The sequence below is a fragment of the Gekko japonicus genome, unplaced genomic scaffold (genome assembly GCF_001447785.1).
Source record: "Gekko japonicus isolate JY-2015 unplaced genomic scaffold, Gekko_japonicus_V1.1 scaffold150, whole genome shotgun sequence".
Taxonomy (NCBI): domain Eukaryota; kingdom Metazoa; phylum Chordata; class Lepidosauria; order Squamata; family Gekkonidae; genus Gekko; species Gekko japonicus.
In genome coordinates, this window is record NW_015160839.1 from 1038592 (window position 1) to 1056564 (window position 17973).

The following is a 17973-nucleotide window of genomic DNA, read 5'->3' on the forward strand; positions in this document are numbered from 1 at the left end:
TATTTCGACAGCTAGCTGGCCTCTGTCTGTTTAGTTAGAATGTTCTGTGTGGAACTCTCTAGCAATTATATGGGGCTCATATGGGGGTTTCAGGCTGGAGGCTGGAGAAGTGACAAGGGGTGGGTGAGCTCAAGATTCCGTCAGGTTGGGAGATCAGCCAGTGTGCATTTTATTTATTTCCAGTTTTTGGTTTGGGAAGCGCACAGGGGTCTTCCCAGTCAGCTGTGCTTGTAGAAAAGATTTGGTTGCTTCAAGACATTTTGTCAAGCCATCTGTCTGCCCACAACCAGTTTTTTGGTCAGCTCTGACCACTGGAATTCCAGTGAATTCTGAGTTTTCCTGGGGTATTCATGCAGCCACGAATGTTGTCAGAGCGGCAGAGGGGCTTGGAGGTAAGCAACACTCAGGGCTATTTTGGGGCAGGAACGCACAGGAACGGAGTTCCGGCTGGCTCCCAAGTTGGCCACGCCCAGCAGGAACTCATTAGCATAATAGGCCACACCCAACAGCAGAAATTCATTAGGATTGGCTACTTTAGGGGTGTGTGGCCTAACATGCAAAGGAGTTCCTGCTACAAAAAAAGCCCTGGGTTTTGACAACAAATAAGGTAAACAGAGTAACAAGCAAAAGGTGGGTGTGGCTGGATGAACACACTTCTGGTAACATGGGGGTGCATCCTAATGTGCTAATGAGCTGTGCTGGCAGGGGTGTGGCCTAATATATTAATGAGTTTCTGGCATTGGGTGTGGCCTATTATGCTAATGAGTTCCTGCTGGGCTTTTTCTACAAAAAGAGCCCTGGCAACACTTGTATGCCAAACTTGTTCCCTTCTACCTGGAAGAGGTTGTCTGCATCAGGCTGTCTTGAGGGCTCAAAGAGGGAGTTAAGGGTCATGCTTGTCTGAAAATGCAAATTGCAGGCAGCATAAAATTCAAGGTGCCCGCCTTGTACAGCCTCAATTTATCTTGGGGACGTGCTGGGAAGGGACAGGAGGTTTAACCCTTAAATACCAGTTTTGTTTTACTAATTGAAACTGGGTTTCCCTCTTCTTTGTTCTTAGCTTTTAAAGGGAGGAAAGCTGCATTCTTAAGGGCCTTCTTTTTCCTCTAAAATATATCAGCTGAGTGGGGGGGACTGGTTTCAGCTACTGTAACAAAGAGGATGTTGAAGGGTTAAACCTCTTTCATCCCTGAAAAGTACTGAGATCAGAGGCTCAGCATAGTGTATCAGCAATATGTTTATTAGGTTACATCGCAAGATTAAGCATGAGAACAGGCCGTTCCATGCCCGGCTTATATGTGTAACAATCACTACACCCACACACATCCATCACCTGTGATTGGCTCTATTTACAAGTCTACATTTCAATAGGTATATTCTCGGATCCGGGCGAGCCCATTGGCGCGCCCTAGGATCCGAGAGGGCTATTGTCCTAAGACCGAAAGTCGGAGGGGGTCTGCCTGACCGCATGGCCAGGCTAGTGCAGCCGCAGCCATATTTTACATCTTGATACATAACACCCCTTCCCCCATAGTTCGAACGTATTAGCATATGTAGTCCTTTAAATACTCTGGGCGCTGCTGTTCCCCAGTCGATCTTCATGGCTCAGTTGTGGGATGGTCCAGGGGGTGTTCGGTAACCTCCGGCTGGGTTATTGGCTCTGGGTGTATCGCTGGCGTATCTTCGGCAGCGGGGTGGGGCACTGGAGTCTTCTCAGTTGCTGGCCTGGTTTCCGTGTCCCCTCCTGTTGGCTCACCGCTCTGCACGTCGGGTTCCAGTTTGGTCTCTCTGTCGCCCGTCTCTCCCGTCTGTGGCTCGCCCATGGGTAGCAAGCTGCGGCGTATCTGGCCCACGTGTCTGCGGAGTAGTTGGACATCTTCTGTCGAGACCTCGTAGGAGAGAGGCCCCGTTACCCGGACTACTCAGGCCGGGATCCACGGTGGCCCTCGTGCATAGTTACAAGTATATACCGGGTCTTCTGGGAAAAACCTTCGTGGTGCGTCATGTTGTTCCGGGCCCGGAGCATGGTTGGACGCCCGATCTGGGTGCAGGTGATCCAGTCGGGTCGTCAGGCGCCTTCCCATAAGTAATTCAGTGGAACAGTGGCTGGTGGTGGTGTGGGGAGTCGTCCATTGGCTGAACAGGAAGGCGGCTAACCTGTGGTCCCAGTTGCCTTGGACGATCCGATGCAGTGCCTCCTCGGTCATCTGCACCATACGTTCCGCTTGTCCGTTGGTGGCTGGGTGAAAGGGCGCAGAACGGATTTTTATTTATTTATTTATTATTTTAATTTATAGCCCTCCCTCCCCGTGAGCGGGATCAGGGCGGCTCACAAATGGGGCACATGCCAATACATAAAACAGGTTAAAACAGCTTTAAAAAGAGTCATTATAATATTACAAAACTATAAAGTGCTCTAGATGCTGGATCCCATAGTACCGTACAAAATTCCTGAATTCAAAGGATGTGAAAGTCGCCCCGTTGTCCGAGACCAATGTGTCCGGATTGCCGTGGGTGCTGAAGATCTTCCACATGGACTTGATTGCGGCCCGTTGAGGGGACCGGCATGACCTCGAGCCACTTGGAGTAGGCATCTACAAGGATAAAAAAGATATGCCCCTGGAACAGGCCTGTGAAATCTAGGTGTAGGCAGGCCCAAAGTTTGCTTGCAGATTACCAGGGGCCCCGGGGGCGGGGGGGCTGGCCAGGTCTCTTGGCAGGTGTGGCAGCATTTGACTAGGTCCTCTATCTCCCCGTCCAAACTTGGCCACCAGACATAGCTGCGCGCTAAGGCTTTCATGCACATGATTCCCAGATGGGTCTCGTGCAGCGTGGCTAGCATGCGTTCACGTAGGGGAGCTGGGATGACTACCTGGCTACCCCACAAGAGACACCCCTTGTGGGCGGACAGTCCCGGCGGGACGCAAATGCTACTAATTCCGGCCTCACTTTCCCTGCGGGCCAGCCCATCCCCACCCAGTCCATCCCCACCTACGGGAGAGAACCCAATCTTTACCGGTGCGTTTGGCGACCTCAGTTACCTGGATTGCCTGGTTGGGCAGCTCTTCCAGCAACAGGATCTGGTGTGCAGGGTCCAGGTCCGGGTCGCAGCTGGGGATCGGGAGGCGACTGAGGGCGTCCACGTCTCCCATGGCTTTGCCAGGCCAGTGCAGCAGGCTGTATTGGTAGCCCACGAGGAAAATAGACCACCACAGCACCCTCGGCGACACCGTTAGGGGCGTTTGCCGGTCCGGAGCCAGGAGACCCAGCAGGGGCTTGTGGTCCATGATGACAGAGAAGGGGCGGCCGTAGAGGTAGTGATGGAACTTGTGGACACCCGCTACAATGGCCAAGGCTTCTTTATCTATCTGCACGTAATTGCGCTCTGTGGCCGACAATGTCCGGGAATAGTGTGCCACCGGTACCTCTCGCCCGTCCGGTAACCGGTGTCCCAACACCGCCCCCACCCCGTAGGGCGATGCGTCGCACGCGAGCACGATGGGGAGATTTTCATTGAAGTGTGCTAAAACTGCGTTTGAAACTAGCAAGTCCTTGACAGTTCGGAAAGCGGAGTGTTTCGGGCCCCATTTCCATGGTGCGTTTTTGTCCAGGAGCCTGTGGAGAGGCTTGGGCACGGCTGCCTTGTGGGGAAGAAACGCGTGGTAAAAATTAAGCAGGCCCAGGAAAGCATATAGCTCCGCCTTGGAGGTGGGTGTTGGGGCATCCTGTATTGCCTTAATTTTATCCTGCGTAGGGTGGATCGACCTGGAATCCCAGGAAGTCCACGCTCTGAACCCCGAGTAGGCACTTTTCGCGCTTTACCTTCAAGCCAGTGTTGTTGAAGCGCTGAAGCACCGTCCTCAGGCGGTCGGCGAAGGCCTCCAATGATGGCACCGCAATCAGAATGTCGTCGAAAAAGGGTTGTACTCTGGGGATCCCTTTAAGCAAAGAGTCCATCAGATTTTGAAAAATCCCCAGAGCCACACTCACCCCAAACTGTAACCTTTGCACTTTAAAGGTGCCCCGGTGCGTTATGATAGATTACGCCTTGGCCATGGCATTGTCTATCGGTAACTGTTGGTAGGCCTGTGCCAAGTACAATTTCCCCAAAACTCTTGCCCTGGCCAAGGACGCGAGGACGTGGCTGACCATGGGAACGGGATATGTGTGGTCCTGTAACGCTTTGTTGATTGTGCATTTGTAGTCTGCACAGATCCTGATGGCCCCATTGGGTTTCATGGGTGTTACGATTGGTGTTTCCCACACGGCGTGCGGAATGGGCTCCAAGACCCTCTGGCTGACCAGGTGGTCCAGTTCCGCCTCGATTTTCGGCCGGAGTGCTAGCAGGGGATGTCTGGCTTTCACCCGGATGGGGCGCATCGCTGGGTCAAGAGCCAGTGTTACTGGCGGACCGGTGTAACGGCCGAGCTCACCATCAAAGATGGCCGGGAATTCCTGGTACACGTGACTATAGTCCCGGTGGTCCACCTGGTTGTTCCTGGTGACCGCCAGTCCAAGGACCTTGAACCAGAATAGGCCCAACAAACTGGTGAGGGGGGCTTTTACGATGACCAGTTCTAAGAGGCCTTCGAAAGCCTTGTACTGAATGCAGAACTGGCCCACCCCCTTGATCGCTACGGGGTTTCTCTGAAAGTCTCTGAGCCTGAGGCCGGTGGTCTCTAGAGTAAGTCCCCTGTTAGGGCAGAGCCTCCTGAGGGTATCCTTGGAGATAATGGAAAGTGACGAGCCCGTATCTGACTCCATCTCACACGGAGCGCCCTCAATACAGTGACTGTCAGTTTGCGGGCTGACCCCTGGGGCAAGTAATGTACCCGATTGTAGTTGATCATGCTGGACTTGAGTTCAGTTTTCCCATGGTGTGCTGAGGCTGTCCGGTGATTTCCCCGCAAACAGCAGTCACGGGCGATGTGGCCTGGTTTGCCACACGTTTGGCAGATGGCGTCGCGGAACCTGCAGGTCTTTTGCCAAGTCGAGCTTCAGGTCTGTCTGGGCAATGAGTTTCCACCTTAACTTTGGCTCGCAGACTCCCCAGATGAACTGTCCTCTAGGGCGGGAAACTCACATTCGCTGGCAAAGCGGCGGAGGTCTGCGAGGAATTCGGTGGTGGATTCTCCGGGCTTTTGCATATGTGCTTGGAAATCCATCCGAACGGTCCATTTCAATGGTTTTGGGGTGTAGTAGTTAGTTAGGGCAGTGAGCAGCTCATCATAGGTGGTGGTCTCTAGCGTCTTTGGCGCGACGAGATTTTGTACCAACCAGATCGTGGCGATGCTGCATGTGCTCAACAGCCATGACTTCTTGAGTTCGGCATCGGTCTCTCTGCAGATGTTCAAGAAGTGTTTCAACTGGGTGACCCAGGCCTCCCAATACTCCGGATGGGTCGGATCGAACATTGAGAGCTGTTGTCCTGAAGCGGAAGCCATGACTTTTTGTGATGGTGCAGGGGCCGGTTGTGACGATGCTGCGGCAGTGGTCTGCGGTTTGTCAGTTAGAGGGAGGCGAGGCAGGGAGCTCTCGGGCTCCGTGGTGGTCGGCACTGCGGTGCTCGTGGTTGTGGTGGAGTCAGGCCTGCTCATGGGATCCCATCCTCGTCGCCAGTGAAAAGTACTGAGATCGGAGGCTCAGCATAGTGAATCAGCAATACGTATATTAGGTTACATCGCAAGATTAAGCATGAGAACAGGCCGTTCCATGCCCGGCTTATATGTGTAGCAATCACCACACCCACACACATCCATCACCCGAGATTGGCTCTAGTTAGAAGTCTACATTTCAATAGTTATATTCTCGCATCTGGGTGAGCTCATTGGCGCACCCTAGGATCCGAGAGGGCTATTGTCCTAAGACCAAAGGTCAGAGAGTCCACCTGACCACATGGCCAGACTAGCGCAGCCACGGCCACCTTTTACATCTTGATACATAACAATCCCCATACATCCCTGAGGCAAATTGAGGCTACACAAGCCAGCAGTTTGCATCTTTCAGGCTGCCGGAGCCTGTCTTGAGCCCCGAGCCTCAGCCAGAAAAGGGTTAACGTTTCAAGGAGTCTGATCTGTTTTGCTCAATGAAAATCTTGACAGCCGTATCAAGAAGTGGTTTAACTGAAGAACTGATGTCCCGAAGAAGTGGACTTAGTATGGCTGTTGTTTATTACTGAAAATGTCTCGTGTGCTGCAGGACCCCAACCAGCTGATCCGGGCCAGTGCCCTCCGGGTTCTCTCCAGCATCCGCGTGCCCATTATTGTACCCATCATGATGCTGGCCATCAAGGAGGCGGCGTCAGACATGTCTCCCTACGTGCGCAAGACAGCAGCTCACGCGATCCCTAAACTGTACAGGTAAGTGAAAGCAAAAGTTTGGTGTAGTGGTTAGGTACATAGACTCTAATCTGGGAGAACCAGGTTTGATCTCCCACTCCTCCACTTGCACCTGGCTGGATGGCCTTGACCAAATCGTAGTTCTGATAAGAGCTGTTCTTGAAAAAGAGCAGTTTCTGTCAAGAGCTCTCTCAGCCCCACCAGCCTCACAGGGTTTCTGTTGTGGGGAGGGGAAAGGAAAGGAGTTTGTAAGCCGCTCTGAGATCCCTTTGGGCAGTGAAGGGCGGGGTATGCATCCAATCTCTTCTTCCTCTTCCTCTTCTTCTTCTTCCTCTTCTTCTCCTTCTTCTCCTTCTCCTTCTTCTTCTTCTTCCTCTCCTTCTTCTCCTTCTCCTTCTCCTTCTTCTTCTGCCCTCCTCCACCTATGAGCCCTTAATCCCAAACTGGTCTTTGTGTCCTGCAAGATCTGTTGTGGTTTGTCCCAACAGAAAGCAAAGGGCAAGATTCTAAATGCAGGACAACCGGCATGCAGCTGGGAATTTAGTCATCCTTAATCCTGTGAACATAAATTTACAAAGCTGCCCTGAACAAAGTTTGAGTTCTGTGGCACCTTTAAGACCAACTAAGTTTAATTCTGGGCATAAGCTTTTGTGTGCGTGCACACTTCTTCAGGTACCTGAACAAAGGCTTAGTCCAGCGGCACCTTTAAGACCAACAAAGTTGAATTCTGGGTAGAAGCTTTCATATGCATGCACACTTCATCAGATATGTGATGACATGTGCATGCATACAAAAGCTTATACCCAGAATTCAACATTGTTGGCCTTAAAGGTGCCACTGGACTCAAATTCTGTTCTGTTGCTTCAGACCAACGCGGCTACCCACCCGGAAGCTGCCCTGAAACTGAGTCAGAACATTGGTCCATCTAGCACAGCATCTGATGGGTCGTGGCTGGGGTATGAGGGGGCTTTCTCCATCACCTGCCACTTGGGATCCAGTTGAACCTGGGACCTACTGCGTGCAAAAAGTGAACTCTGTTGCTGAGCTGTAGTCTCTTCCCCCTCTCTTTGAGGCCAAGGAACTGTGCTCTGGTGCAGTTTTTACTGTAGTTGTAATGTCATTTGGGGGCTGTTCTCTGGAAATGCTACCCAACTCTTGTATAGCTCTCCTGAAGCAAAAAGTTATGCAGGGGTGTCAAACATAAGGCCCGGGGGGCTGCAACCGGCCCATAAGCAACTGGTATGTTTGGAAATGTAAAGTGCTCCCCCTTTTATGGTATCCCTTGAGGGGAAAAACCTAGTCTTGCATATGATTAAATACATTTATTGGGGCTTTTGTAAATCGATTGCTTTCACTGCTAGGAATCAATTGCTTTTGTTTGTATTTTGAGTACAAACTAATATTGTTAAATGTGTTTTCCTGTATTCTATATAAAGTAGATATCACCAGTACCTGGCGTTACATTTTATGGTCATGAGACTTATAAAGAATGCTGTTTATGTATTGCAATCTAAAGCACTATAACATGATACACAACGTCGTCCCCCGATTACATAACGACGTTTCAAAAAAATGAATTTTCTTCAGGAGATATTCTGTAGTGTACAAAAATACAATTTTTAGAATATGTGCTACACCAATAACACAATAAGACTTGTTGTCTAACATTTATGAAACTGAGAGCTTTGGCACCGCTATGTAAGTAAGCACTAAGATTATTGTATTGTCTCTTGTCTCTTGTTATTGGTGTAGCACATATTCTAAAAATTGTATTTTTGTACACTACAGAATATCTCCTGAAGAAGATTCATTTTTTGAAATGTTGTTATGTAATCCGGAGACGACGTTGTGTATCATGTTATAGTGCTTTAGATTGCAATACATAAACAGCATTCTTTATAAGTCTCAGGACTGTTTGATTGTGGGTCAGACTATCATGACTGTTGGCTTTATACTTGTTCAACTGATTGGGTTGTGTGTGTCCAGATTTTTTTTGTTACATTTTGTGGCATACGTGGCCCGGCCCAACAAAGTGACATTGATGTCGGATCTGGCCCTCGTAACAAATGAGTTCGACACCTCCGACTTATAGCACACTTTAAGAGGCCTCACTTCAGATGTCACTTGTGACTCTTTGCTTCTTTTCTTCTTGCTGTGTTTTTAAAAATGTAGACATCAAACCGGTATTTGAACTTTAGCGTACGGATTGGAGGTCAGTGGGGCATTTCAATGCACAAAAGAGGCACTTTGACAGGGTAGGTTGGGTCTCACGACTCCCTTTCAAGTCTTTCTCCCACGGACAAAGGTTTTCTTTGACAAAGAGTTTTCTTCATCAGAGGAAGCCTTTCTCCTTCGGAAGAAGTAGTTCTCCATTGAAGGAAGTCTTTCTCTGTCGAAGGAAGGTTTCGTGGAAGGAGTGTCATAAGGATCCAACTTAATAGAAGGACATCGCAAGATCCAGCCCAGTCTTTCTTCACATCTTCCTGGTCCCCTTGAAAAGGAGAGGGGACTGTGCTAGCATTCAAACTCTATAAGGATTTTTAAAATGTAGTGGTATAGTGGGAGAGCCAGCGTGGTGTAGTGGTTAAGAGCGACGGACTCTAATCTGAAAAACCGGGTTCGATTCCGCACTCTCCCACATGAAGCCAGCTGAGTGACCTCGGGTCGGTCACAGCTCTCTCAGAGCTCTCTCAGCCCAAAGAATAAGCCTAGCTCACCACCTAAAAGAGCTAGGGGAGGAGGAGGAGATATTGGATTTATACCCCGCCCTTCACTCAGAGTCTCAGAGCGGCTTACAATCTCCTTCCCTTCCTCTCCCCACAACAGACACCCTGTGAGGTAGGTGGGGCTGAGAGAGCTCTTGAGAGACTGTGACTGATCCTAGGTTGCACCAGCAGCTGCATGTGGAGGCGTGGGAAATCAAACCCAGTTTTCCAGATTAGAGTCCACCACTCCTAACCACTACACCAAACTGGCTGCCAGACAATTTTAGCAGCTTCACGCTGCCAGATAATCTTAGGATCTCCTGGCTATACCACACACAATGCTGCACGGTAATTGTTTATTATTAGTTGGTGGTATAGTGTAGCGATTAGTGTGGCAGACTGGGCTCTGGGTTCGAATCCCCAGTCTGCCATGGAAGCTTGCTGGGTGACCTTGGGCCAGTCACACTCTCCCAGCCTAACCTACCTTACGGGGATGTTGTGAGGAATAAATGGAGGAGAATAATGTAAGCTGCTTTGGGTCCCTATTGGGGAGCGGCCGTGGCTCAGTGGAGGAGTCTCTGTTTTGCATGCAGAAGGTCCCCGGTTCAATCCCTGGCATCTCCAGTTAAAAGGACCAGGCAGCAGGTGATGGAAAAGTCCTCTGCCTGAGACCCTGGAGAGCCGCTGCGAGTCTGAGTTGTCAGTACTGACCTCGATGGTCAGATTCAGTAAAAGGCAGCTTCATGTGTCTTCATGTGTGTGGTATGAAAGAAGTAAATAAACTTGTAATGTAGAACAGCTTCCTGAATTGTGCACACTGGCTCATTCCGATACTTCAGTTTACAAATGAAAGTGGTATTAAGAGCAAATGAGGGAGTTCCACCAACCGTCTGGCTTTACTGGACTATCTAAGTGGGTTGGTCTCCCCAGGTCCGAGCGCTGCCACTCAGAAGCATGTCAGAGGGACGTCCCTTCACGTAATATTGACTACAAACCGCTGAGAGCTTCCAGCGCAGGTTTCAGGAGCTTTTCTCTAAGCTGCAGATCGGCTTTGGGAGAGACTGTGTGGCAGCAACTCCCTTCGGCAGATGTGTCCCACTGATAGGGTGGGCTGAACCCTCCAGCAGGGAAGGGTGGCCCTTGAGAAACAGAGAGACTCGCTGGAGTTCTGGGCTGGTGTCTCTGAAACGTGGTCGATGGTTTCTCACAATTTTTGATACTGTGCCAGGAAGTCAAACTGAATTTCTCTTTGGCTAGCCGTGTTGATCTGAAGCAACAGAACAAAGTTTGAGTCCAGCGGCACCTTTAAGACAGTTTGGTGTAGTGGATTGATTCCCCACTCCTCCACATGCAGCTGCTGGTGTGACCTTGGGTCAGTCACAAGTTATCTCAGAGCTGTTCTCTCACAAGCAGTCCTCGAAAGAGCTCTCTCAGCCCTACCTACCTCACAGGGTGTCTGTTGTGGGGAGGGGAAGGGAAAGGAGGTTGTAAGCCGCCCTGAGAATTCGAGTGAAAGGCAGGATATAAATCCAATCTCTTCTTCTTTTTCTTCTTCTTAAAACCAGCCAAGTTTAATTCTGGGTATCAGCTTTTGTGTGCATGCACACTTCATCACGAAAGCTTATACCCGGAATTAAACTTGATGGGCCTTAAAGGGGCCGCTGGACTTTGAATTTCTCTTTGTCTAACTGCTCAAAATAAATAAAAAAGACATGTAGATTCTGTTTGAAAATCCAGCTGTTCTGTATTCTGCATTGTTGCTATTTTTTGGGGGGGGTGGCAGGATTTTTTTGCACATTGGCAAGAAAATTAGGAAGCAAAGAATGAAATGATGAACCCATGAAGCTGCCTTATACAGAATCAGACCCACAGTCCATCAAAGTCAGTATTGTCTACTCAGACCGACAGTGGCTCTCCAGGGTCTCAGGCTGAGGTCTTTTCCACCACCTACTGGCAAATCTTATAACTGGCGATGCTGGGGATTGAACCTGGGACCTTCTGCACGCCAAGCAGATGCTCCACCACTGAGCCACAGCCCCTCCATTAAGCTATTAATAATTAAAATATTAGAACATTTCTCGCCCATCCTTTGCCCTCATGGTCCTCAAGGCAATTCGTGTCGTCTAAACCAAGGTCTGCATAAGGTAACCAAGAAAAGCCAAATTAAAAACAAAACTAGTATAGTTTAAAAAAAAAAAAAAAGGGACGGCATGTGATGTACCCACCCACCCATTAATTGCCTCTGAGTTTGGTTTCTTGGTTCAGAAATCCCATGAGCCTTTGCTCTTTTGCGGGCAGCCCAGGCGTAAAAACTAAAGCCTTGCCCTGTAACCTTTGCCTGAATGTACATTCCACAGCCTTCCAAGTGCGAGGGTGGCTTTCCGCCTCCGGCGGATCGGGCCCCAGGGGGAACCCCACCCCCAAAGTACGTGACGTGCACGTCACCCGGAAGTGATGCGACCACACCGGGCACGCTGGGGGCGGGGCCACGGTTATCCGAGGGAAAACTCTATGGTTTCCCCTCGGATGGTTGTGGCCCCGCCCCCAGCGTGCCCGGCGTGGTCGCATCACTTCTGGGGTGACATGGTTGTGGCGCACGCGCACTTTGCTCGAGTGCGCGCACTCCAGGAGCGAGCCGGGAGTCCCCCGCTGCAGCAACAGGTAGGACTTGGCAACCCTACATAGACTGGTATTTCTCAAGTTTGGTGTATTTTTAATTGACTCCTCCTTTGATTCCTGTTGGCTGAAAAGAGAATAAAAAGAAGGCTTCGGGCTTTGTTCGGGGCTGTTTGGCCAACACCCCTCCTAGGCTTGAGTGAGGTCTTGGTCCACAGTCCAGCAATTCCTTGCTCTTCCTGAAGTGTACATTATATCAGGTATTGGGGTCTCTCTATATGCTATTGGGAATTGATATTGAATATATGCTATTGAGTTTTACTTGTGTAAGGTTTTAGAGTTAATAAATACATTTAGTTTAAGGCGAAGGTTCTCGCTGTGTTTCTCTCCCTCCGGAGGCCTGAGTTCCCCAGCCAGACTCCACCCACCCATAGAAAAGAACCCTAATGGGGCTGGGGATCTCTGGGAGAGGTCTGGACCCCTAAAATTCCCCTACAGAAAGCAAGGAGTATCCACTCATCTTCACGTCTTCGCCACAATAGCTGCGGGCCTCTGTTGGTGTCCTCTACTTACGACGTTGGTGTCTCTTCCTTGCAGCCTCGACTCGGACCAAAAGGATCAACTGATAGAGGTCATTGAGAAGTTGTTGGCAGATAAGACCACGGTGAGTAAGGCTGGTATCTCTGCAGGGTTTCAGGCACACACCCAGCCCTTTTCCCCTTTCACCCTGTCTCAGCCGCACTCGACATTCCGCGCCTCCTGGATTATTCTCAGTCCTCTTCCGTCACTTTTTTTGTTCGTTTCTCTCTTTCTACATTTAGAGTCATTTCTTGGCCTGCCTGGAAGGGACCTCTGGGCTTGTGGAAAGCTTTGGCTTGCGTGTGATCCCCCCCCCCCAATTGTGCTGCTTTCGTGATAAAAGGGAATCAGTCCGTTTTAGGAGGAAGGGTCTCACTGACGGATGTCACTTTGGCATCTTTTGCACTGCGGTCCTAAGCAGAGTCGAGCCCTTCAGAGTTCATTGAAACCAGTGGGCTTGGAAGGGGTAACTCCACTTAGGATTGTACTGCTGTTCATCACATGAATGTGCCTTACACTGAATTGGACTCTTGGTCCATCAGTATTGTCTACTCAGACCAGCTGCGGCTCTCCAGGGTATCAGGTGGAGGTATTTCACATCATCTCCTACCTGATCCTTTAAGCTGGAGATGCCGGGGATTGAACCTGGGTCCTTCTGCATGCCAAGCAGATGCTCTGCCAGTGAGCCAAGGTCTCAGAGCAAGGTCTTTCACATCCCCTGCTGCCTGATCCTTTAAACTGGAGATGCCGGGGATTGAACCTGGGTCCTTCTGCATTACAAGCAGATGCTCTGCCACTGAGACACTCAGGTCTTTCACATCCCCTACTGTCTGATCCTTTAAACTGGAGATGCCGGGGATTGAACCTGGGACCTTCTGCATGCCAAGCAGATGCTCTGCCAGTGAGCCACAGCTTCTCCCACGGGTCCCTTCTGTTGGCTGCTCGGAGAACTGAAAATACAGCCCTTCTTGTGCTTCGAGAGCCCTGCACAAATGTTCACAAACCTCCTCTTTTTTTAACCCTCTCCTCCCTCCTCTTCTTGCCCAGCTGGTGGCCGGCAGTGTGGTGATGGCCTTCGAGGAGGTCTGCCCGGAGCGCATCGACCTGATCCACAAGAACTACCGCAAGCTTTGCAACCTGCTGATCGACGTGGAGGAGTGGGGGCAGGTGGTCATCATTAACATGCTCACGCGATATGCTCGCACCCAGTTCCTGAGCCCGACCCAAAACGTAAGTGAGGGAGTGAGCGAGGCGGACAAGATTGTTCAGACTGCGAGGGCCATACTGGTGCCGGGATCTGGGCGTCTTTCTACCGCTCACCCGATGCAGTATGGCCTGATATGTTGCTTTTTGGCGCAAGCAAGAAGGGTTCTGAAGTAAAAGTTGCGAGCATTGCATGCGTGAAGAAGACTGGCAGGCATGCCTTCCTTTGCCCTCACTGCCCCAGCTCTCACTGTCCCTGCTCAGGAACTGGAGCCGCTGACTCTCCTTCACTCCTCCTTCCCTTTGCATCCTAAAAGGTAGCACTTTAAGCTGCACATGCCCAGAGGGCAGGGCCGGCTCGCTCACTAGGCGAACTAGGTGTTCACCTAGAGTGTGCCAGCCCTTAGGGGGGGGAAATGCCCCCCCCGCCAAAAGCCTCCTCCTCTTCCTCCCCTCCCCTCCCCCAAACGCCACTGCTGCCAGTCAGATGAAAGGCGAGCAACATCAATCTGTCTGCCAGTGGGGGAGTCACGCTGTGCTGCGCCGTCTGGAGCAGGTGGGCCGAGGAAGGAGGAGGAGGCTCCACGTGGGAGGCCTGCGACTGCCGGCCACAACTAGCAAGCTGCAGCGGAGCTGGAGGTGACCTGACCTCGCCCCCCAAAAGAGGCACAGCGGCTCCCCAACCCAACCGGCGGCAAGGCTGCGAGAGGGAAGGGAGCCCGCTGGTGCACCAAGCCCGGCAGGCTGGGTCCATCTGGGGGAGAGAAGTGGGAACTCCGTGGGCAGAGGCCCTGGGGTGGGGCAAGCCAGGCAGCCAGGTTTCTCCCAGAGACTGATGATGCGCACGGGCGCCCTTCCCATTGGCTCCCACGGAAAGGTGGATGGGGGGGCGGCTCGTCGGCACAACCATGGAGCCGCTCAGGAGGCAGTGCCAAGGCTGCAGGGAGGGTGAGCAGGAGAGGGGCTGAGGCAGCTGGAGACACGTCCAGGATGAGACCCTCCCAGCTGCCCGCCTGGGTGCTGCTAGGCCTGGCGCTCAGTCTCCTCCTGCCGGCAGGTAGGGCTGCCTGGGGGGTGGGGGCGGCGTCGGCGGCGTCTCTCTCTCCCACCCAGGGCCAGCCAAAGGGATCCCCAAGGCAGATCAGGCATGGCACCCCTCGTTCCAATGGTGGCAGGGGATGTCATGGGAGCAGAGTGCCCCCCAGCGTGTGCAGAGAAGCAGCCAAGGTGTGGTGTGCTCCTTCTCTCCAGGCCCCGCCTGGAGGTTGGCAACCCTGTGATTGGGGCACGGTGGGCAGAAGGTAGCCCCACCTAGGGCTCAAAAAAACCTCGGGCCAGCCCTGCCAGTGGAACTTTCTAAACTCTCACATTCTGGGTTATGTGTGGCTTACCACCACTGTTCCCTCTAAGATGAGTTAGTGTGAGCTAGCTCACAATTTCTTAGCCTCTGGTTCACACATTTTTGTCTTAGCTCAGGAAGGAGGGCTCCGGAGCAAACTAATTTATGCAGCAGCCAGGTCAGTTGCTCACAACTTTAACACCAGTAGCTCACAAAGTAGAACTTTTGCTCACAAGATTCTACAGCTTAGAGGGAACATTGCTTACCACCAGAGTTCCCTCTAAGCTGAGTTAGTATGAGCTAGGTCACAGCTTTTTAGCTTCTGGCTCACACATTTTTGTCTCAGCTCAGGAAGGATGGCTCCAGAGCAAACTAATTTCTGCAGCAGCCAAATCACTTGCTCACAACTTTAATGCCAGTAGCTCACAAAGTAGAATTTTTGCTCACAAGACTCCACAGCTTAGAGGGAACATTGCTTCCACTCTGTCTTTAAAGAAGCCTGTGAAAGAAGGAAGGTAGGATAGCAGAGTGGTGGCTAAGGGCTGCCGTACCCCATCTCCCACCCCCCTACCTTTCTCATAGAGCCAAAAAACAAGACAGTCTTTGGTGTGAATACAATAGAAAAAACGAGCTCACCAAAGAAAATCACTCTTCTATCATTTTAACACACTTAGTTGTACTTATGTAACAAATTTCCTGTATTAAACAACGTTCATTCTTGTGTGAAGTGCATTTCATGGAGATAAGCAAAGCCAGTAAATAGCAACATAAATACACTACAAAACAATGCAAAATCTTGATATAGTAGTTTTTAACACTGCTTTGGCTATGCTCCTGGAATGTTTATTCTTTAAGACGTCCTGACTGAGCTGTGAAATGTACAAAACAGACTGAAAAGTCCTCGTTTTTCAAGTTCCCAAACAATATTTATCACTCCTTCATTTGGAAACATGCAGATCTAAGAAATGTAAGAGATAAAGAGAACGTGCTTTCGTAGGATTAAACAGCTGTTTCGTATGTCTTTTTCAACTCTGTCTCTCTGTTGGCATTTGTCACCAATCTCTTGACGTAGCTGTTTTAAAACAAAACGTGTGTCTTACATCAATATAGAAATAATTAACCTTCATTTTCCCGAGAGGAGGACAATAATGTGGATCACTAAGAGCTTTGGGAAGAGGTTGCATTGATTTCCTGCTAGTGGTGAGTATTTGTTCTTTTCCTCCAACAGAGAGAGAGAGTTGAAAAAGACATATGAAACTGCTGTTTAATCCTAGGAAGGCACATTCTCTTTATCTCTCACATTTCTTGGATCTACATGTTTCCAAATGAAGGAGTGCTAAATACTGTTCGGGAACTTGAAAAACGAGGACTTTTCAGTCTGATTTTCTTTGTTGAGCTCATTTTTTTCTCATAGAGCCAGCTGTAGTGGAGAAGACGCCCTCTGCGGTAGCCTTGTGCAGCCAGGATTTTATTTATTTATTCATTACATTAGACTTGCTGGGCCGCCCTTCCCTGCAAGTAGGGCTCAGGGCGGCTTGCAACAAAATATTATACAAATCCCAGATTAAAAATAAATTAAAACAACCCAATAAAATACCAAGACATAAAACAGATTGTGTCGTGTCCTCCTGTTCTCTTTGTGCCCGGCAGGAGTCCCTTCTGGAAGAGAACGCCGAAAAGGCCTTCTATGGGTCCGAAGAGGAAGACTCCAAGGACGACAAGGCGGAGCCAGCGTCTCTGGTGAAACGCAAGCCTTACGTGATGGATCCCGACCACCGCCTGCTCCTGCGTAACACCAAGCCCCTGCTCCAGAGCCGCAATGCGGCGGTGAGACTTCCTTTGTGCTTCCTCTATGGGGGATCTCCTGAAGGTAATGTAAAGGTAAAGGTTCCCTTGCTCGAAAGCCAGTCGAGTCCGACTCTAGGGTTGCGGTGCTCATCTCCGTTTCCAAGCCGAAGAGCCAGCGCTGTCCGAAGACGTTTCTGTGGTCATGTGGCCGGCATGACTAAACACCAAGGTGCACGGAACGCTTCTGTTAAAATGGGCACCAGGCTCTGCAAAGAACCAGAGAAGGCATCTCTTCCTGATCTCCACAAGGGACCACAGGGGGTTGTCCTCCGTGTGATCCGAAAGGAGGAGGAGGACCGGGACTCTTGATGCTTGCCCTGTTTTGAAACATTTCAGTCTAGGGATGGCCAGCCTCCAGGCGGGACCTGGGGATCCCCTGGAACGACAGCTCCTCTCCAGACTGCAGAGATCAGTTCCCCTGGAGAAAAGGGATGCTTTGGAGGGTGGACTCTGTGACATTATACCCCACTGAGGTCCCTGTCCTCCCCAGGCTCCACCCCCAAATCTCCAGGAGTTTCCCAACCTGGATCTGGCAACCCTGCACCCCTATCTCTGCCGGTGGACCCTGTTTCAGTCCCACCTAGTGGCATGCAGGGCACTCTTTGGGGCTAAAGCCAAGACACCCTGTGATATACAAACCACAGCAACACGTAAAGCAGAAACAAGTAGAAGACGTGGGAGGCGCTGCAAGGCCTACCTGTTTGCCAGGCCTTTTAAGGGGGTTTGAATGGCAGGCATCTTTTAAGGGTGAGGGGGGGGATTTGGGGTTTTCTCTTTTATTTTTGGATTTAACTGAAAATGTTTTTGACTTACTGTAAGCCACTTTGAACCACAAGGAAAGTTGGGATATTTAATTAATAAATACATAATGGAGGAGGAAAAACAGTTGGAAACCTCCTGGTTTGATCATGAGAATAAAAGTTTAGAAGTTTATAAAATGATGGAGAGAGTGGAGAGAGTTGACAAAGAGAACTCTGATGTAGTGGTTAAATGTGCAGACTCTAATCTGGGAGAACCGGGTTTGATTCCCCACTCCTCCACTTGCAGCTGCTGGAGATCATAAGAATAAAAGTTTAGAAGTTTATAAAATGATGCATGGGGTGGAGAGAGTTGACAGAGAGAACTCTGATGTAGTGGTTAAATGTGCAGACTCTAATCTGGGAGAACCGGGTTTGATTCCCCACTCCTCCACTTGCAGCTGCTGGTTGACCTTGGGCAAGCCATAGTCCTGTCAGAGCTGTTCTTGAAAAAGGAACAGTTTCTGTCAGAGCTCTCTCAGCCCTGCCTACCGCACAGGGTGTCTGTTGTGTGGAGGGGAAGGGAAAGGAGTTTGTAAGCCGCTCTG

The 17973-nt window shown here is 50.4% G+C and overlaps 1 protein-coding gene across 1 annotated transcript in view; it reads left to right on the top strand.

Annotated features, from left to right (window-relative positions):
* The window catches only part of AP3B2 (adaptor related protein complex 3 beta 2 subunit), a 65875-nt gene that overhangs the window by 14186 nt on the left and 33716 nt on the right, over positions 1–17973 (top strand). The window contains 4 exon segments of the mRNA XM_015418682.1: positions 6199–6359; positions 12257–12323; positions 13286–13468; positions 16431–16655. Of these exon segments, the coding sequence (XP_015274168.1) occupies positions 6199–6359; positions 12257–12323; positions 13286–13468; positions 16431–16655 (636 nt within the window).